Below are 22571 nucleotides of genomic sequence, written 5' to 3' on the forward strand. Positions count from 1 at the left end.
TGAGCACACGCCGCTATTAATCCGGGGAGTTCGGTCCCCCTACCTCCCCACGGATCTGTAGGACCCTCAGGATGCCGTTCCCGGTTCCTGGGGCGACCGGCGAGCAGATTTGCGTATCTGCTCAGGTCAGCCAGGTGCAGAAGCTCCTGACCCTCGGCATGGCTGAAGAGCTGAACAGAAGTCCAGCTTTTTTATGGCGCCATCTTCAGTCGACTCCCCCTTCCCATTTTCTTGAACAAAGCTTGCAAAATTCAACCCCACCTTACTCCTTGCTTGGATTTGTGCTTGGACATCAGTCCTTTTAAGTTTGCAATACCAGTGGCACTAGATTCTGTTGGACATTCTATATGTTGTAACTGGTACTGCTGGGCTAGAAAAAATGCCCCTCCTGGATTGGATTTCATGGGATTGTACTTTGAGATCAGTCCTTTTAATGGCACTGGATTCTGCTGAGCACTCTTTGATTGCACTGGTACTGCTGGGCTCTCAAAAAAAAACCTTTCAGTTTCTATTGGACAGATTATTTGACCTGATATTATTCTTGTTGGGTTTACACTGCCACAGTGGTACTGGTTCTGCTGGGCATATTGCACGTGTTCTACTGAACTTGAACAATCCCCCTCCCAGTTCAGTTTCTTCTTCAGTAGTTCACTGGGACTTTGATTCTTTTCTGCTCGGATTCTCTTGCCTTTACTTTTTTGCTGTCCCCCCACCTTTCCATGGGGGAGAATGGGGGTGCTTTCTTTGTGGGGCCCATAAATCCTCACCAAACTTGGAGGGCAGGTAGAGGAGAGTCAGCAAGAGATTCCCTGTGAGCTCAGTATCCTTAGCATACCAGGGGGGCCTTATCCTGTAACATGAACTTCACAAACTGAACCAGTTTGTTTAGTTCTTAAAAGTCTGTGACAGTTTGTGGTTTGTGAACCAGGCAGGTTGCAAGCCACAAACCATCAAGAATGGCATTTTCCTAGTTCAGCCCCATCCCTAGATTTAAAATGCAAATGGCAGAGATGCATGCAGAAACATTACATCTAAACATCAGATTCTATACATTCATGAATCCCTTTTAGGAGACATCATACTGGACCCATCAACTTCCAGAGATTGACAATCACAACTAGATTCTCTGCCCTTGTGGGGAAGAGGGGGCTACCCTCAACCATGTTTTACAGTTTGAAAGGTATGTATTTAAGGGGGGAAATCTATTAGAAAAGCAATGCAATATAGATGTAAGCACCACATAAATATGCCCATTTGCAGTATCAGATTCCTAGAAAGTGTCTTTTACCTTAGTTTAGCTTTGGCATCACTGAAGCTTTCTGATACAAAATAAACCGGTTGGTAGGTCTGATCTTGATAGGGCTGCACAGCAGTAGCATCAGGGTCAAATTCCCGCAGCTCTGGTTCATCTGACAAAGAGTGCTGTAGAAAGCAAGATGAAAGACATTGCGGGAGAATCTACCCCATGACCACTGTGACTCAACTAATGAGAGAGCAAAATCCAAAAGAGGCCGCCCATGTGCTTTAATTTAGTGAATAGTTTAGGACTTACGATTAGCTCCCCATAGGAAGAGAGGAGCCCAGCGCCATAGGCTTTGATGATTCCATTCTGTTTGCAGAGACCAAATTCCACTGTGAACCAGTAAAGCTGGGAAGGGGGGGGGAGGGAATGACACACACAAACACACCCCAATAGGTCAGTTAATAAAAAACATGCTGCTGGTCTTAAACTCATGCAAAGCAAGGAAAAGTATTTCATCGGCAATGAAACTGGAGGACTTCATGAGGGGGACCCCTCTGGACCCCCCCCCCAGATAGTCTATCCCTTTCTAAGACATCAAGAGATGGTAACTCTATTATTAAAACAGGGCTCAGGCCTGCACATGGGTTCTTCTTTGTTATCAGATCTTGTCAGGTTTAGGCTACAAGTCACTTATATTTTAATACCATTTTCTACTGTACTAATATCCCTCCCAGATGGATTCCGGAGATCTGATGGAATTATAACAGATCTCCAAACTTCACAGGCCAGTTCCCCTGGAGAAGATGGCTAGTTTGGGGGTGGGCTCGATGGTATCATCTCCTACTGAGGCCCCTCCTCTTCCTTACCAGGTTCTATTCCAAAATATCCTGGAATTTTTCAACCCAGTTGGCAACCCTGTTCAAAAGGCATTTCATGAAAACAGCTGAACTCAGGTATATATACATACATACTAGATAGACAGATATAAATATAAGTAGGTCCTTCTTACTGTTGCAAGTTTTTCAATCTCTTCATCTGTTACTCCCAAGGAAGCTAGGCCAATGTCCTAGGAGCAGAAGAAAAGTTTGGTTTCTCTTTCACTATAAGCCCTCAAGAGACTTCCTCGTGTGCCATCAATGTCATTGTAACTTTGTTTTTTTTGCGCAATTGTAAATGGTTAATAGTATCTTGATGACTGTGGCTTTTTACAACATCTCAGCGGAGTCAGGAGAAGCTGAACAGCAAAATTTAGACCTATTACCTACTTGATGAGCATACAACTCCCCCACCCCCAGCAGCCAAGCAAGCAGTTTTCAATTTATTGATACAGTCATTGACCAGTCAAATTCCCAACATATCATGATAAAAATAAACAATTTACATTTTTGATTTAACAATTGAGAATGACACTAGTCTTCTTCTAAATAAATTTCATGCACATGTTTTAAAAATGAAACAGCTTTGTTCTCCTGCATTCTGGGACAGCAGTGTCAAGAAAGAGATAACTATTTGAGGGTGACATTTTGGTTTGTCCCCTCGGATTAGAGTGACCAGGTACTCTAGTTTTCTAACTTCTTTTTCAGACATCTATTTTAAGGTTTATCTTATGCCTGGGTTCTGCATCTTACCAGTAACATTGGTAGAAGGGTTTTTTTTTTCTTTTTGATGAATACTTTAGGTAAACATGTGAGTGACAGGTTCGCATTACAACGTATGTCAAAATAGGGCTTAATATTCTGATAGTGGAAAGTGCCACAGTTAACTTCTGGAAAACCCATAGGCTATTCCAAGATGCTGAGAGGCAGCCTGCCACTGGGCAGTCACAGTCTCCCACCCAACTACGAATCAGGGCCCTGCTTAGCTTCAGAAATCTGACACAAGTCGGCTAGCCTGGTGTATCCAGGTCAGAGTATTAATATTACCTGTGCACAACTGTCTTATTTCATTCCCCAAACCACTGTCACCCCTCCCCTTATTCCAGATCTTGCTGTGCCCTTTTATACAAATTTTGCAAAATTCCAACCAAGAAGGTGCCTTGAAAAAAGACATTACATTAACGCAGTCATGGGTAGAAATGTTGCTCTCAATCATGCTTCAGCATAATCATTGTTATTGAAGGTTTGTAGCATTATTGTTGCATACCAAGGGACCAGAAGCAATGAGCTAAAAGGTTTCAACAAACATTTTAACCCTTTGTTGAAGTTACTTGGGTCTTATTTATTTGTTTGTTTGCTTATAGCAGTTTTAGTTACCTTTCTTCCATACTGGAAAAAAAATGTAATGAGTTACCTGGGCATGCCTGATCTCATCCAATCTCACTAGTCAGGGTTGACCATTATTATTTGGATGCAAGACTTCTAAGGAAAACGAGAGCCATGATGCAGAGCCAGGTGATGGCAAACCACCTCTGAAAATCTCTTGCCTGGCTGACAGACAATCCTGCCTACACTACACACATGCCCTACGATCAATAAATAAGAATACATTAGCACAATATCCAGAGCCAGCTTGGTGTAGTAGTTAAGAGTAGAGGCTTCCAATCTGGCAAGTCAGGTTTGATTCCCCACTCCTCCTCCACATGCAGCAAGCTGGGTGACCTGTGACTAGTCACGGTCCTGTCAGAGCTCTCCCAGACCCACTTCCCTCACAGGGTGTCTGTTTTGGGGAGAGGAAGAAAAGATTATTATAAGCCGCTTTGAGACTTATTCAGGCATTAAAACGAGGGGTATAAAAAACAAATCTTCTTTTTCTATTCCATACATAATTGGAGGTGGGAGTTCATTTGGCTCCCTAGTTTTAGCTGTTCCGGAGTTTAAAACTCCTTGTGTAATTGATAAAGAATCAGAAATTTTTTCTCATAGATGATATAGTGGCAGGTTTTGCAAATTGGGTATTCTGGAGATGCACCAATCCTTGCTTAGAGAAGTTGCAAGATGAGCAATAATTTGTATAACCGATTCAGTGTGTATAAATCAGAGTCTGACTGTCTTCCCTCATGGTTCAAGCATGTTTGCAGGTCTGAATAACTTATTTGAAAGAAGGTACCAGTAGGAAAACTAGACACAGTGCATCCTTTGCACACAGCTTGAGGTTCTTACTCTGGACACCTCAGACTCTCTTTTCTCTTTAAAGGTACAAGATGCTTTCGGCACAAGGACTATCACAGCAGGCTCACCTGGGAGAACTGTGCAAACGTTTTATCTGCCAACATTGGAACATGTCCCAGAAGTTCATGGCAGCAATCCCTTGCATTGGAGAGAAAGAGGAATGGTCAGTGGCTACATAGCAAAAGGCAGGTCAGAGGGCTAACTGTATCATGTTCAATGATATGTTATAGCAAGATGCAGGAATACTCACGGCTCCGGGGAATGCATGGGAGAGGAGGAGTGGCGGATGTACTGTGTGCATTGGAATACCCTGAAGGCCAAGCTGGCTAGGAAGTCACGAGCAGATAGCAGTCCAGCCACAGGTCGGAGCTGGAACCCGGTTCTCTCTGAAATAATCCCAAACCAGCATTTGTAATTGTCTGCATCATTTGAGCCACATGTCATGAACCCATTCAGCAGAAATACATAAAAGTAATGTCTATGTGTATCTCGTCACAGTGATCAGCTTCTAGCTTGAGGGACTATGTGCTTTAAGGGTCATCATTTTAGGTTGCACTGCCATCCTCAAAAGGGTTGTATACATACATAGGTACCATGAAGTTGGAACAGACTTATGGTGACCAGGTAAGGGGTTTTCAAGGCAAGTGAGACGCTGAGGCAGGTTACCATTGGCTGCCTCAGCAAAGTCTTCCTTGGTGTGTCCCGTCCAAGTACTGGCCCTACTTAGCTTCCAAGAGGTGATGAGATGGGGCAAGATGGGGCTATGCCATGCCATTTTCCCACTAAAGAGAGTTATACTATGTAACTTAATTGAAGCAACTGTGTTACTCAGCTTAGGAGGACACAGTCAATGCTTTCTCACTGTCAATGTTGATACTTGTATTTGCAGGTTTGTTTGTTGTTTACCATTTTTATCTGGAACTTCTCCAAGTCCTGTATTCATTTTTCCCTCTAGGATGCTCTGAATATTCAATTTGGCAATGCAAGCCACCTTACAAATTGTTGTTGTTATTCACAAAATTTATATCCTACCTTTCTACTAGCAGTTGCTAGCGGATCAAAAACACACATAATACAATATATGTTAAACATTAAAACCATACAAAAATATATCATTAAAACCAAGCTAAAATTCACACCAAACATTAAAACAATTAAAATATATGGCAGGAAGGAGGGATCATTGGTGGAATAATGGAGACAAAACAAAACAAAGTCTTCACTCTGACTGTTTCCATGTGGAGGACTCCCCCATCCATTATGTGGCAATTTCCCCTGGGTTTTTTTGCCTCAGGATGGCTTCCCTTTCCCATGTCCATATGAGGGTGCCTTTGTCCCCTTCCCCTCTGTTTGCTCCCAGATTTGTTTCCACATGTAAAGGACAGGAAACTTTCCACCATTTTTTAAACTTATCAATCACTTTCATATGGCAAAAACTTCCAATCATCCTACAACACCATTTTGTCACATTTAAGCACCCCCCCCTGTCCAAAATCTTTTTTTTTAATTACCACAGTCATGGTATAATACAGAACTCTAACAACACAAAAAAGTGGATAAAAAATGTGGTCTGTTTTATCACACCATTCCCCACAAACACGCAGCATGAAAAAAATGCCAGTAAATGATGCATGTGCATGTGAGAAAGAAATAAAGGTGCTGACCAAACATGATGGCAGGGTTGTTGTTTTTGTTGCTATTATATTGGAATTTCATTGTAATGCAATTTGTCATTTAAAAAAAAAGGGGTAGGGGAAGGTTGTGAGGGTAGATTATGGGAGTGACACTCGAGGTTGGGGAGCAATGGCTGGGAAAGTATGCCTGAGGAAAGGCTGAATTTTCTTGCTTCCACATGATACAGCCCTGACATATACCCCATTGGATCTGTTAGCAGAGTAAATAAGGCAATAAGATTTAAGAATAGGAAAAGGTTTATTAAAGATTTAGCATACTTGTTAGTGCAGAGGAGAGACCGAGACAGGAGCTGACTACATGCCTAACTAAGAGAGAGAGAGAGAGAGAGAGAGAGAGAGAGAGAGAGACAGAGACAGAGACAGAGACAGAGACAGAGACAGAGACAGAGACAGAGACAGAGACCGGAACTGTGACTTTCGTGAATAAGCAGGAAATTGCCCCTAAGAGTAGCAATCTGGAGAGAGACAAAGAATGATACTGAACAGGAGAGAAAATCCTGACCTCACTATCCTCTCTAACAGTCTTCTTGCTGCCTCCTGCAGGGTCTTCCTTTCTTCTTCTTTGTACACCAGACATTATCTATTCTAACAACGATCCTGTGTCAAAAATGGAACACAGATTTCTGAGCATTCCCTTAATGGTGGCCAACTGAGGGGGCAAGACCTGGGACAGGACAGACCTGGGACCACCCCAGAAGGGGCCCAATTCCATGCAGAAAGGGGGAAAGCACAGATGAAAACAAATAGAAATCAGACCCTAATTGGTCATGCAGAAACTGTCCCAGTGGTGGAAGATTGAAAAGATGGGGGAAGATAAATCTTGCTAGGGAAAGAATTTGAGAGCTTGGGTGCTATGACTCACAAGACTAAGATTACTGCCTATCTAAAATAAGAAGGTGGGACAGTCAGAGCAGGGCTTTCAAAGGTGACCACAGGTCAGGGGTCAGGGAAGAGCGCTGGCAGGAACTCTCATGATCCCCTTCCCTGGCCAGGCAGCCCCACCAACCTCCTTTCCCTCCCCCCCCCCACTATCCTGAAAAGGCTCAGTGAAGCCTCCACTAGCCCTGGTGGATGTTTTCAGGGCAGCAGCACGGACTCCACACTTCCCCCTGCCACGCTGAAAAGGCTCGCTGAGGCCTTTGCAGCCATTTTCCGTGCAGCAGATGGAAGCACTGGTGGGGATTCCAGTTCTCCCCCCACTGTCCTGTTTCTGGCAAGGAGCAGCCCCAGCAACCTCTTTTTCTGGTGGTGCTCAGGGGCAGACTGGCAGCAAGTGTGCCAGAATGCTCCTTGCTGAGTTTGTTTGGGTGGGTGCGAATGGGGATGGGCCAATCAGGACATGCACAGCTTCAGAGTCTGGACTGGCTCTGCCCAGGAGTCCTCTACTCAAATATTCAAACTCCCCCCCCTCCAAGATTATAGAAAAATCTAAAAACTGGGAGAAAAAAGGTGTAGCCCCCCCCCCCCAACAGAGACGCATTGTCTGTGTGTGTTCTGGCAGTGCTTTGTTGTTGGAGCTGCTGTGAAAGGGAGGTTGTATAGGCCTGCAACTAGGCCACCTCTATTTTACCTGACTTCAGTGGCAATGACCCTGGTCCAGTGCAGTTCCCAAGAGTTGCCACTGCAGCCAATGGTGTCCCCAGTTCTCTGCCATGCCACCAGCTGCAGTTAGAAATCCAAAAAGAGGCTGCCAAAGACAGGCAGAGCACCGACATTGGGTTAGGTCAGTGGGGTAAAAGTTGTGAGGGTGAGGGTACAGTGAAAGAGAGGGGAAGAAGGAAAGATGAGGTGGGATGGGGTGGTAAGGCAGAGCAGTGAGGGTGGTGGAGTAGAACAGTGAGGGTGAGTACAATGTTGGACAGGAAAGAAAAGTAATTCAAAGGGAGGTGGCACCGAGATTGGGTGGGCAGGTCAGTGAAGACAGGTGTGGAGTTAGGGAGAGGTGAAGAAGAGGAATAAGAAGTTCCTTGTGGGTCACTGTTTGCATTTTATAGACTAAATGTTTTGTATTATTTGGGGGTAAGACTGCAGAATTCTCTGGAATATTCCTCACAGACAGCTGTTGGCTTCACTGGAACCTGCAGCATCTGTGAAACATCTTCCTTAATATTGGAGCATTCAAGTTTCTCTCTGGAAAATCCTCTTTAGGGATGGGCATCCAATATGAATAATCCTTTATGGGTGAACATTCTGGGAAGTATTGCAAGTAAAAAAATTGCCTTTTTATAGCAGCATTAGCATTAGGACAAAGGCCAGGCCAGGAAGATCATCCAACTAGCTTCTTAACACTGGCACTTTTTAAAAGTCACACTTATAGAGAGAAAATTGAATGTTTCTCTTCAGACTTCTGCAAATTCTGGCACTAACCTCAAAAAACTGCTGTTGATAAGTACATTGAACGATGGGGCTGTTTCAGACTAAGTCAGATCAGTGATCTGAATTAGCCCCGCTCTGGCTTCTGCCAGATAGATTTAATGGGAGGTCAGGGGTGAACCTGTGTAAAGCAAATGCTCTTGTACAGAGCAGTCAAACTTCCCTGTCCATTTTCTATGAATTAATATAATAAACATTATGTTGATTTGATATATCATTTTCTAGATTTTGTTATAATAATAGTACATTAAATGTATATGGCCCAGGTTGCAAGGGCAATATGGCTGCAACATCGGTCACCTCATCGGTTTGGTTGATAGGGCTGGATAGGTGGGTATCCTCTATTTCCTTCCCTGCTCCATGTGCAGGTGACCATCTGAGATAGAAAGAGTGTACCATTCTTCAGTTAAGGATATACGATAGCTGCATTTCTCTGATAGAACTTAAAAACAAAATGTTCTTGGCCCCTTGTTTGCATAAAATCCTTTGCAAATGCCTACAGTTTTGTTCATGATTATCTACAGTTGTAGGAATAAGTTACCTGTATTATTCTTGTTTCATGTAAACCACCCTGAGTCTTTGGGGAGGGCGGTATATAAATACAATAATAAATAAATAAATAAATAAATAAATAAATAAATAAATAAATAAATGCATACATACATACATACATACATAACCTACAACTTTGTTTAGTTATTTTACACTCGTTTTTTGCAATTGTCACTGTAAGTAACAGACCTATAAATGCTTGTTCCCCTAGAATGGCTTGAAAACCTACCTTTTAGGAATTGGGAGACATCTTCCAGTTGAGGAATGTGATTTTCACTGTAACCACTGTATCTCTCCAGTAAATGGAAGGCATCCAGATGTTCTTTGCAGGCATGAGTAGGATACAGACTTTTCAATGTACTATACACCTCCTTCCTTTAGAATGATATCAGAGTATCAGAATTTTCAACCAAGCTCTGCAATCACATGTAAACTCTCTGCAAAACTATATAAACTAACACTAATCCATAAGTTTTATTGATATTAAAGGCAGAAAGCCCCCCCCCACGGCATGCTAGAGACACCAAACTCACTGGGGATCTCCAGATGACTGACCTCTGTCTGCCCTCCATGACTGGTGAAAATTGGATTTATGGGGTCTGAGTTATGCCTCCCCCCAAGAAGGTGCTCTTAGGAAAGTACTTTCTAGGGAAATGACCAAAACTCTGTAAGAAAATTGAATTTCAGCTTTGACTCAAGGGCACTGGATGGATATATGCACACTTACCAGGTGGCAATCTCTTCTGCTGTATATTCAACACATGGAATTGGGTCACCTCTATGAAAAGAATGCAAGCAAAAAGTGCAAGGAGAATACAAACAATAATTTAGGAATTATTAGGGACCAACTCTGCAATGTATAACTAAATTAATTCACTGTCCAGTCATATATGATACAGAGGTACAGAGACATGTATTGAACAGGACACAGATAAATAAATAGGGTACATAAAATTCAAAACTGCAAAGCTTCCATATGAACACAGGGTTAGTCCAGACCTAATAGAGGAGTCTTAAATTCAAATTGCCTAAAGATGAATAGCACCCATGACATAGCTGTGCAGCAAAAACTAACTTTTGTAAGTTACTTTAAAAAGCAAATTTCTAGCTCTCATAATTACAGAAATAAGTTTGAAAAACAAATAGTTGCATGACGTAAATACTGAATTATAAATAATGGTAGGATTGCAAGGAAAATGCTATAACCAACCCACACCATTAAGATTATATGGTTTATACAAAGAGTAGTTGTGGATCAGCAGTTCTTAAAACACTTCTACTACCTTGAGTGTTAAAAAAAAATGATAGGAGGATGGCCATTTCTCCTCAAGAAAAGAATACTAGATAGACTGGAGGAGCCAAAAATACAGTTAGTATTAACAAAAGAGGAAACTAAGATTAAGCTTCTTTGTAGTAGAGAAGGCATACCATCACTAGGGGGCAGTCTGAAAAAGCAGAAGGTCATATTGGCCATGTCAAAAACAGGCCATGGTAATAAAAATGGGGCTGAATGGGAAATCAAACCCACTGTCTTCAACACAATCTCGGACTATGTCTAGTACTGATTGCTTTAAAAAAAAAAGCAGAAGTAAGAATCCAAATTCAGTTTCCAAGTTCATCTAATTCCAAATGGCTAAAACATGCTATCGAGCATCTGGGCCCATGTTGCTGAGCATTTCCAAGATCTTAGTAGGATTTGGATTTCAGTCCAAAAAGCCATGCAGTGATCTTCTCATGTATTATGAGGCTATTGTGGCTAATGAAGAATCAAGAAGCTTCTGAACAAGCTCTTGGGAATTTTGGAAATGAGTATTAGTTAAGCTCAAAGAGCTGTGTCTTTAAAAGGGGGGAGAAATTCCAGGTGTATGTAGTGTGCATATTTGACTTGTATGTGTGGTTCACTGGAGCATACATTATGTTGCTAAGGTAACTATTGTCCACCACCAGTAGTTTGGTATCCACTGTGAACAAATATAATACAATTCATGCTAATTCAGGAATGGTTAACCCTCTTTCTCATATCAATGTGCCCCTTGGTGCTCTTATAGTACATATCACTAATGTGAATAAGAGAAAAACATTCATAAGAAGTATATAGTATAAAATAAAATGAATGTAGAAAGCATATTTTAATGTAAAATCACAAACGCAAATGCTACCAGATCAATTTTTGGCAAAAAATGAATAACTAAAGGTAATTCAGATTTCTTTTTTTCTTCATTTTTAAGCTTTACCATAAAATTTTGATTCCTTTGATTCCTAGAGAATGAACCAACAATTTTGCAGGACGTTTATGACATTTATTACAGTCTAGATTGAATGTATAATATTTCAGGTCTGCAATATCTGTTTCTACAGTAATGGCTACATGCACAAATCAATCCAGTGCAAAAGGCACTCCTCACTCATATGTTAGGAGAGCACACTGCAGATTATCTTCCCAATATTCACAATTGCCGTTTTCTGTGAACAAAGCAACATATAAATTTTCCAGCTCTGGTAAGCACAATCACAAGCACAGGTTTGTTGCAGGTATTCATTTGTATATATCCATGTTTGAAAATTTGTGTGTTGCCCTGTTCACACAAAATGGCACCCATATTCATTTTGGATGATTGCACACAGGTTGATACTCAAGGCAGGACTACCCAAAATTTAGGACTCTTAGATATAATGGCCCCCTTTATGAATAATCGCAATAGCTCTATGGAATTAGCAGCCATGGAGCATTGAAAACATGAAGCAACAGAGTGAAAGGGAAGAACCAACAGAGCAACAGGGCAAAACATGGAGAGCAGAGAGATAAGTAAGTGTATGCATGGAGTTCTCAGCAGGTGATGCTATGAAGCGCAGCAAGTCTTACTGCTTATAGTGGAAGGCAATTTCTGCTATCATTTTCCTTCGTTGCCGATATACTTGGTCAGAGAATCCCTTGGAGGAAAGAACAGAGCAAGAATGTTACTGCACATTTTTGCACTGAGCAGTTTTACTAAGGGCAACGTACAATTCTTGTTATAGGTCCTTCAGTGCAGAGAAGCAAGTTTACATACAGTGGTTGATGTTCCTTTGTTAAAATGGCTGTCCCATTATTGGTACCCAGAGGTAATCTGCCCTTCAACACAAGATGCTTCTGTCCTTCCTCTTGAGGAGCCCAAGTTTAACTGAAACTATGGGACTTTAAGCTGGTGAGCATGTTATGTTCATAGAAGTCTATAGATTGATGAATATTTGTGTAATGTAAGCAATGAAAGCTTCTTCTCAAGTCTGATGCAAAGAACACTTATTCAAGCTATTCCACAGGGAAACTGCTAAAATGTGGCCAGAGAAGAGGTATGCTCAGATGGAAAGGATTTGGAACAGTGGAGTTGCTCACTCACTGGGTGATCCAGATCCAGATCAGGGTCGAACTTAGTAACCAAATGGTGACATCTGTCCAGCTCAGAGATTTTCCTTGGAAACCAATGAACTATAATCCAATAAGAGAGAGAGGAAATAAGTGGAGAATAAGTGCTTTCATTCAAAAACCATACTATGTTGTTATTACAAATTCCTTTACAACTTATATATTTATTCCTTCAATTTCCAGGGTAGTATCTACAACATTCCATGACATGAGACATGCATTTGCTACCAAGTGCATGTAACTACAAAGTCCTCCATTCTTCACAAGTTCTAAGAAGTACTGACAACTTCTTCTGACAACAATGATCATACAAGGCAATTTAGCTATCTCTCATCATCCTTTGTTCTCTCATCTGCTTTCTCTGATTTCTGTTTGAGAGACAAGTAATTTTTGGTTTAATAGAGAGACAAGTAATTTTTTTATATGGAAAACTTTGCTGCCTGCTGACTTGGCTGCCTGGAAGACCCTGTCATCTGGATTTCCTGGATCATTGCTGGAGAACAAATCACCTGCTGGTTTGATAGGGGAGAATCTTTTAAAGAGTTTCCTGATTTCTTCTCTTTTCTTTTTTGGGTGCTGTGGTGGGTGCTGCTGGGTGGGCGTAGTAGGTGGTGGCGGCCGATGGTCGTGTGGCCAAATTCTGTTTTGTTTTATTGCTTTCTTGGATTTACTGCTTTTGTTGGGGGGATTTAGCAGACCAGGATCTGTTAATATTTAGATTTTTGGGTTGGCTCTGGCCTCCTGTTTATTAGTTATGTTTCTGTGGTCTGGATTTTGGTGGCTTTTTCTACATTTGGGCCTTGTGTTTTTGGGGGGGAAACCAGAGGAGGATAGAAGGCTTCAGACCTGCTGTGCTGTCTAGTTGGTTAGGATTGGTAGGGGTTTCTGGGTGAAGCTAGGATTGGGTGCTCTCTTTCTTGCTTTGCCCTGGTTGTTGTGTTGTGTGTGGTTAGGGACAGAAATGGGCTTTCTTTGAGTGTATCTCCTCTGAATTTTGGGTTTATTTTAAATTCTTTGAGGTTTGGTTTTGTCAAGGGGGTACTTGAATTGTGCTTTGAGCGCTGTGGTTTCAGGGTAAGTGAGGTATAAAACCATATAAAAATCTTCAGATAGCAATGTATGCGAATTAATCATGTAATTATGTAATTTGTGTATTTAATTAATCGTGTGGGGTGCTTTTTTCAATGTATCTGTGCTGGTATTGTCATGATTTCTTTCCCTCTTTTTTGTCCAATGTAAAATAAATACAAATTTTAAAACTCAAAAAAAAAGAGAGGCAGAATTTCCCATTGACTTTAATGGCACCATATGTTATAATGGGTATGAATTGATACAGGTGAACCTGAATCATCTGTATCCAAATCATTATAAGGTAAAAGTATCCCCTGTGCAAACACCAGGTCATGTCTGACCCTTGGGTTGACGTCCTCTAGCGTTTTCTTGGCAGACTCAATACAGGGTGGTTTGCCAGTGCCTTCTCCATTCTACTGGGGAATCATTATACTGAATCACTAATTTGGGTGACTTGGATTTGGCCAAATTGATTTGATCCAAACCCAGAAAGTACTTTTCTTTCATTCTTTTTTTCTGTGCACATCCCTGGATCTCATACCTTCAATCAGATTTGGATTTAAACAATTAGATTTTTACACTTTCCAAAAGAAGTGAACTGTTTTGTTCCTGGGATAGTTAGTTATTGTTATGGATGAATATATTACAATGTATTGTTATATTTTGAATGTATGGAATTTTAAACAGAATATTTTCATGGATCATTTATATTGATTTTTTTGTGAGATAGTTAGAGATGTAACCCATGACTCTTCCCTAGATCCATATACCGTATTTGCTGGCGTATAAGATGACTGGGCGTATAAGACGACCCCCCAACATTTCCACTCAAAATATAGAGTTTGCTACATTACATTACAGTACTATGGGCCACTATGGGCAGCTATGTCTATCCCAACTGAAGTGCACCCGGCGTATAGGACGACCCCCCCACTTGGAGGCATGTTTTTCAGAGGAAAAAAGTAGTCTTATACACCAGCAAATACTGTAGTTTTGTGAATCTAATTTGTTTGTTTGGGTTCCTTTTCCAAGATTTTTCTTCCTTTGGGGGGAAATCGTTCATTTTCTTGTTATACTATACCAGTGTTATACTATACCAAGGAAGATACCTGTAAAAAGCAGAAATATAATTCCCTAAGCTGTTTTCTATTTTTGTAAAATTTAATTTTTGTAGCATTCTTTGAATGTTCTGTAGTTCACCATTCTTGTGCTGGTGTATTTGTCCAGCCAGAATGTTCAGAATTGGGAGGAGGGATTGAATAGAGTACTGAATAGTCCTGTAGGGAGCCTGTGTCCACCACACATGGACTGGAATTTGTGTGATTGCCACAGAAAGTGATTTGTGTAAGTAAATGCTTCCAGGTTAGTTGAAGAATAGATTGCCTAAAGAAAGAAGCATGAGATTTCCAATCTGAGATAGCTAATAAAACTTTACTTAAATGGTTACGTAGTACTTGATGTACTTCAGTATTACAGTCTGAGCACAGTGCACCCAAAAATACTTTGCTACACAACTGAGTTATCAATCATAAATTCTGCAGACTGAAGCTTGCCTTGGCTGTGTTCTCACTAAGTGGTAAGGCAAGTCACTGAGTTTATGCCTCCATCTTCAGTACAGGGATGTTAAACTGATCTAGCTTACAAGGTTTAACACACAATAAGCCTTGCATGATGAATTCATGATGTTAGCTTGCCTCAGATGTGTTTTAAACTTTTATAACTGGACATGTGCAGAGTTGCATAGGAACCCCTCCAAAAGCTGGCTGCCTAGTAAGAGTATGTATATTCTGAAACATTTGTCAATGGAGGAGAGAGTAACTCAGAGCATCCTAATGAGGGGTCCCTCCAGTGGGAATTTTTTTTTTGTTAATTGGAGGGTTGTTAATGAAGAAGGAAAACTACATTTCCACCAGTTTGAGAGCAATAGAGGAAAGGAGTCAATTGACGTAACTTGGAGGAAACATGGCATATTTTCCCCACAGGAAGCAATGGAGACAAGAATGGCTGGGAATGCCTCCTTTAGAAGTCAATAAAATTGGGCCCCTTTGTCCAATTAACTTGAAACATGGGTGGTCTTTAACAGAGAGGGGGGGAGGACTACCTTTCTTGAAATCAGTATGGCAGATACTTGATATATCTGAAAATGAAACTTTTCCCAAAATGAATTTACAAAACCATGTCAACAGTTATGAAACTTTGTGAAAACAATCATAATTCCTTCTCTGAAACGACAAAATAAAATGAAAATGATGATTTCTGAAATGCACACTACTGAGGCACACCAGTCTGATTTTCTCTAACATCAGTCTCAAAATGACAGGACTGAAGCTTTTACTTGTGACATTTAATCTGTATGGAGATTACCTTCATGTAGGGGGAAAAAAATCAACCACGAAACACCTCTACATTGTGTTTCCAGAACGGAGTGACAAATTCCTTACACTTGTCTTCTTTTGTGCTCCTTACATCTTCTGAAACCCTTTTCAGAGAACTGAGGAGTGTGTTCAGATCAGAGCTGCGCAGCTCACAGCGCACAAAGTAGTCCAGATCTGTAACTCCTTCTCGTAGTTTCTTGCTGGGCCTTGTTTCAAGGTGAAGAATCTTGGCTTCAAATGTCTTTGGACACAGAAAAATGGGAAAGGAATAATAATAATTTAAAATAAAAGATTTCATTATCATCAACAAGTTTGTCATACTGTCAACAGACCTTTAAGATACAAGTGTTCAAGCAGAACAAAGAACACAGAATTATTAAAATTTGATTAATCAAGTTATTTCATTTTATCTCAATGGCTACATTGAAAAACAATGGCACTTTCCCAATAATGTGTACATTCTCTCCAGCAAGAACCATAGCAAAAATGGAGCAATCACAAACACTCTAACTGCCTTATAATAACTGCAAGAGAGCAGCAAATGGCATGCAGTCTTTAACACCGCTGTGCCACTAGGATATAATCTGTCATTTAAAGGGAAGTGCTTATAATGACTCTCATGAATTGCTGGTGGCAAAATGTTAAATGTGCAGTGTGCTAAATCTTCTTGAGTACCTGAAAATTTAGGTCCAAGGATCTATGTGCCTAGATCTACATGTTCTGATAATCTACATCACAAAACCTTTGCTTGACTAATGTCCTTGAAGTAAAAACTCCTGCAATGCCAATTTCTTGGATTATGAATTTCTTCCTTTTACTCATAAATGGATCTTTCAGTTCTAGAGACACATAATTGGAGGATGGATCTATGTGGCAAATCGTCAGCCAGAGGTTTATGGCTGTTATCCTTGCTATAGTTGTGGGTGAACATATCCCAGTTTCAAGGCTTATAACTGCCACTGTTACACATTTAAATTAACCCAGAATGCCTCTGAGAAATCAAGCCTGTATCCTCCCTATATTTGTACTACAGCCCATAAACCAGGTAGGTACCACATACAGTAGTTATGGCACCAGTCTGGCCTTCAGCCAAAGCTGGAACAAAATGGCCATTTTAATATAATAAAATCAGGAAACTGCTTGAGCAGACTGTGGATATTGGAGATGAACTATTTATTTGCCTGAAAAATGAATAATCACACCCAAATTCTTATTTTTATTATTATATTTGCATTCCTCCATTCCCAGCACAGATGGCTCACAGCAGATGACAACAATTATAAACACAATACAATCTAAATACAATACAATCTAAATCTGCATTCCCTTTCTGCAGGGCAAACGAGGGCCTGAGTCCAGCCAGGTCTGGAATGGCTCCAGCCCAGCATCGATGTCAAATGGAACTGGGAATCTGCCCCTGCCACAGGATGAACATTGAGTCAGGGCAAATTCCCAGTGCAAAAAAGATCTCCAACAAGAATCTTTTGTGGGAGGGAAATCTACAGTTTTAGAAAGTGAAGTGAAAGCTGCACTGATATCTACGGAGAGAAACAAACCATTAGAAGTAGATGTGCAATCAATAGAGCTAATTCCAAGTCACAGAAATGAAGTTCATCAAAATCTTATTAACTGAAAACTGCCCCACTTTTCTTTCTTGGAGAGACACCACATGGATGTGTACACAGCCAAAATCCCGAAGCAGCCCAAATTGTGATGCTATACATTTTCACTTTAAGGGAAATAGTATGGCAATATTTTCTGGCAGTAAATGCAAGAAACATTATGTGGTGGTTGGGAACCTAAAAGTATCACATCTTTGTTTATCACATTTTTAACCTGCTCCCTCACCCCTTTCTTCCAATGAGCTTGCAATGAAACAGGTAGAAAGAAAAAGTACATATTGACTGAGTATTACCTGTACAGCTATTTCTGCTCAGTTCAGATATTTCCAAGAATGTCTCTGTCCAGTTTTTGAACAGACTCAATACTATGTTCTGGCCAAGGTACTGAATGTGAAATATCAAGTAAATGCTACCCATTTCAATTTCACCTGTTGCCTTTGAACCTAATTTGCAGGGGAGAATTGCTGTAATGCAAGGAGAAATGCAAAATTTCCCCACCTGTGTGTCACTTTCCCTAGTAAATGCTTCCCAGATATGTCCAGACTGTCAAACTGATCCACAGTTGCGGGATTATGGTGGGGGTTGAAGAACAGGAAGAGGACAGGCATGGGAAAGATTAAGGACTCTTTTTTCTCACACAATGACTCTCCTTTAAAAGCCATATCAGGTTTTGCAACATTGAAGATACATTCACACCACTTACATCCTGTACCACTTGTGTACTTCAGTTACATGGCCACATAGAGGAAAATCAGCATGTGAACATCACTGCATCTATACAGGACTGAAAGTCATTTCTGTAACTGCAGCTGCTGGAAAGGAGCAACCATTACCCGGGAAACATCTTCCTGAAAATACCATGTACTTGAAGGCTGAATGACACATCATAGAATCAGAATCATAGAGTTGGAAGGAGCCATACAGGCCATCTAGTCCAACCCCTGCTAAATGCAGGATTAGCCTAAAGCATCTGTCCAGCTGCTGCTTAATGACTGCCAGTGAGAGAGAGCACACCACCTCCTTGGACAGCTGAGACTATGGATTTTTGTTCCTGATATCTAGTCGGTACCATTCTACATGTAGTTAAAACCCACAGGTTCTATCCTCTGCTGTCAACATAAGCCACTCCCTGCCCTCCTCTAGTGACAGCCTTTCAGATACTTAAAGACAGCAATCATCTGCCCTCTCAACCTCTTCTTCTCCCAGCTGATCATTCCCAAGTCCCTCAGCCTTTCCTCATGGGGATTGGTCCCTTGGCCCTGGATCATTCTCGTCACTCTCCTGTGAACCCTCTCAATTTTGTCCATATATTTTTTCAAGTGAGGCCTCCAGAACTGCATACAGTACTCCACGTGAGGTCTGACCAATGCAGTATACAGTGGGACTATGCCATTTTGCCATTTTGATGTGATGCCTCTGTTGATATGGAGTTATACCGCCCCCAGGGGGTGAGGTGAGGTTTTAATGGGATCTAAGTTTTATGGGATTTTATTGTGGAAAACAGCTGTTACCCACCACGGACCAGAATGTGGGAGTGGTGGGATACAAATTGAATTATAAACAAACAAAGTCCAAGATTGCATTTGTTTTCTTTGCCACCATATCATACTGTTTGCTCAGCTCATGTCCAAGCCTGCCACAAGCACTGTAAACCCAACTTGTAGAAGATGTATTACTAAGCCCAAGTCTCAGGACAGATTTTCTCATAACCCTTGTTGGCCTTGATGCTCAAGTAATTCTTCAGTTTCACCATATAGCTTATCTCTTTGATGGATTACTATGATCAAAAGCATGCTCATTTAAGGTTTAGCTTGACTTTACTGTTCTTTACCATCTGTATCCTTATGTACTACAGAGGTCACATTTCATCATTGCCCAATTCTTGCTTGAAAAATATTTTGTTTTTGTGTGTGTGTGTGTGGCTGTAGTGCAAAACACCTTCTGACATTCCAAGTCCTTCCTTGATATACAGAAAACCAATGTTTAATTTCCATTTCTAGAGGAGTTAAAGTAGTTTCTCTTGAGCAATTAATTAAGGAAAAGGCTACAATTTTTACTTAATCAGAAACAGATAGGCAAAAGGAAACAAAGGCAATGGTACCAACAAATTCAATTTAGCCCTATGTTTTCTAATACATCTTTATAATGTTGCCCCCTACAACAATCAATATGTTAGCATTAATCTGACAGATCTGATTGCATTACCTTTAGCTGTATATAATGTAAAACAGCCAAGAGAAGCCAGCCTGCCCACAGCCTGTTTCATCATGAGGCAAATGTCATTACACCCGTCTGTTTTCATATCTTGTACCTGCAGTGCCGGAGGGGCCAGGGAAATGAATCTCTCTCAGTAGAAGCCTGACTTGTTTGGGTGTTTGTTTTTCTGAAGCTCTCTACATGGTAAACCAAGAGAGTTTTCCATTTGTATAAATCTCCACTGAACAGAAAGTGACTCCTGGTTCTTAAGCAGCCTCACTAATTAATTTCTCTTCTGGGTAAAATTTATTAATAATATTAAAGTAGCTAGAAGTGAGTGTTACCCACTTCTGTTCCTGAAACATACGTTGGAAAATATTCAGAATCCTTTGATATGAGTAATGGGGGGGGGGGAGAGCTAATTCTCTCCTTCTCTAGATTACTCCCCTTATTTGCCTAAGGGTATTTCTGATCCAGTGATTTTTAAGGAAGGAACACAGGGGACTGTTGATCTAATTCTCTACCCATTTTGTTAAATTGCTGTATCCACTTTAATAGCGCTTTCATAATTCTTTGTGGATCATTATGCTGAGGACATTCAATAATTCAGACACAGCAACTTACTGGCCTGTGGCCACTTCCATCATGCCTCTTCCCCTCTGCCCTGGTTGGTGTTTGCTCAGGTCTGTGCATAGAGATTTTTACCAGTTTTCATGAATATATTGTCAGTGTTTTTTTAAAAATTCCAGTTTATGGTATGCATTCTTTCAGAGAGTAATTACATACATTTTGTAATTCTGATAAAATTTTCATCTGGGTGTTTGCATCCGTATATACATTGCGTAATGTGGTGTGACACAGCATCTGAGTCTGTAAAATACTATGAAATACTATCAAAAAACAAATGCTGAATCTTAGCAGTGAAAGTAGGAGTAACAACCAAGATCTTACAGCAACACTATGTCTCAAAAAAAGTGGCCGCTATTGATGAGGTGGGCGGGAAAAGATGCAGCAGACAGAGGCACTCTAGCAGAGCACGCACCAGAGGGGAGGGGCAGACATGCAGCTATAAAAGGAGCCGTGTACTCAGTGCCCACCCTCTTCTCCCGACAGCTGAGCAGGACATTGCCTTCCCACCCAACTCGTTTTTAACATGTTTTATGGTTGATGTTAAAGAAAATTACAAATTGTTTGTGTGAAAGTTTTGTTGTTTTTTATGTCACAGCAGCTGGAAAAGGGCAGGGGGAGGGGGCCTGCATTAATAGTGATGCCCCAGTATATGGGCCTCCTTGAGGTGGCAGGCTGTGAACCGCTGACCCCTGCTGGGGGAAGGCTTAAAGGTTTACAGGGCCAGGTGGCCTGGGGTGGGCCAATGCTGGTATACACCTCCAGTGGCACCCCAGGTGGTACATCTCCCTGGAGAGGACACCCGATGGCAAGGAATCTGGGGGCTGCTAGAGAACATGGCAGACTCCCCAAGGTGCCGCTGGAGGTGTATACCAGCATTGGCCCATCAGGAATATGGAATTAAAGTAGCTGGCTGACCACAAGGTACCAGCTCCTATCTCCCTGCCCTGCCAACACTCTGAGAGTAAAAGGTCCAAAGCTGTGACCTTTTTTAAAGCCAAATCCCTGGTGTCCGCATCTTTATTAGCACAACATGCCCAACCTGCAAATCAAATATATCCAAACAAAACTGAATGGCTCAAATATTCATGTCTGGTTTCTTCTGAATTAAAAGAGAACATTGATTTTTGTCCTAGGTTCAAAGTTCATTATAAGGAAGGCTGGAGCTGCCTGCAGCTTAATTTCAGCTGCCAGAGATCACATGGACTGTCCCATTTCACCATCCAAATGGCACCACCACCTGCTCACCTCAAAGACTTTAAGTGCCCGGGATGGCAGCGAAGTCTTGGTTCCCTTGAGTGTGAATAGGAGGTTCAGCATGGCCATCCCATCTTTCTCTTCAAAGACAATGGCTTCTGTTGACTCAGCACTCTGAGACACAGCAGTAGCAACCGCAGCAGCAGCAGCTTCTCTCTCCTTTCTGGCATCTTCAATGAGGCTCTGTCTTCTCCCAATGAACTGTGGTGACTGAGGCAAGCAAAAGGGGGAGGGGGAGACAGCCTTCATTTACAAGAATCAAAGAATCATCATTCATCCTCTCCATTTTTACCATGGGAAAACTACAGAGAGATTTGCAGGGAGAAGCAGCCCAGCTGCAGCAGGTTCCAGGCTTTCATGGCCCTTGAATGGTGTGTGCCAGGGGACCCTTCCCCTCCTTTCTGCTGCCCACTACTGTGCTTCCCAACTCATACTTCCCTGCCCACCTTCCTGCATTCTCCTTCCCTTCCACCCACCCATGTGATCTTCTCCTCCCCACATGTGCACTTGCCAACCCTCCTAGAGCTCCTATGTTCTTCTCAATACAATTGAACAATTGTATTGTTCTTCTCAATTGTATTCCGAAAGAGACAATATAGTCAATGATCTTTAAGAAACAATTTAGGAGAGACATTGCAGTCTCATGTGTACACTCATTTCTTTCAGCTGGTCTCCAATCATTTGGGGCTTTGAAAGACTCTAACATCTGAATCTAAGAATCATAGAGTTGGAAGGAGCCATACAGGCCATCTAGTCCAACCCAAGATGATAGGGAGATAAATTAGACAAAGATGATAGGGAGATAAATGTATACCCTAAGAGCAACAAAACCCATTTCATACCATCTTCAAAATTCTGGCCATTGTTACATGGAGTTGTTTGCCCTAGATTCAGTGTTGGCATAGAACCATAGAGTTGGAATGGACTTCCAAGTGTTTTTTTCCTGCTTCCACACAGTCCATTTAGGCACCTCCCAGAGTTCTTTTGGTTTTCTTTGATCATTCCTAAACCTTCTTCGCTATAAAGTTTGAGGTCTGGGAATGATCACAGC

The 22571-nt window shown here is 41.3% G+C and overlaps 1 protein-coding gene across 1 annotated transcript in view; it reads right to left on the minus strand.

The window, feature by feature from the left end:
* Positions 1 to 22571, minus strand: part of TH (tyrosine hydroxylase) — a 41353-nt gene that overhangs the window by 9721 nt on the left and 9061 nt on the right. The window contains exons 2-12 of the mRNA XM_077321516.1: positions 21512 to 21730; positions 15885 to 16059; positions 12347 to 12435; positions 11833 to 11900; positions 9697 to 9747; positions 9199 to 9344; positions 4601 to 4736; positions 4419 to 4488; positions 2253 to 2309; positions 1553 to 1648; positions 1289 to 1422 (exon numbers count right to left, since the gene is read on the minus strand). Coding sequence (XP_077177631.1) covers positions 1289 to 1422; positions 1553 to 1648; positions 2253 to 2309; positions 4419 to 4488; positions 4601 to 4736; positions 9199 to 9344; positions 9697 to 9747; positions 11833 to 11900; positions 12347 to 12435; positions 15885 to 16059; positions 21512 to 21730 — 1241 coding nt within the window. The remainder of the gene's footprint in view (positions 1 to 1288; positions 1423 to 1552; positions 1649 to 2252; positions 2310 to 4418; positions 4489 to 4600; positions 4737 to 9198; positions 9345 to 9696; positions 9748 to 11832; positions 11901 to 12346; positions 12436 to 15884; positions 16060 to 21511; positions 21731 to 22571) is intronic.

The sequence above is a fragment of the Paroedura picta genome, chromosome 2, assembly GCF_049243985.1.
Source record: "Paroedura picta isolate Pp20150507F chromosome 2, Ppicta_v3.0, whole genome shotgun sequence".
Taxonomy (NCBI): domain Eukaryota; kingdom Metazoa; phylum Chordata; class Lepidosauria; order Squamata; family Gekkonidae; genus Paroedura; species Paroedura picta.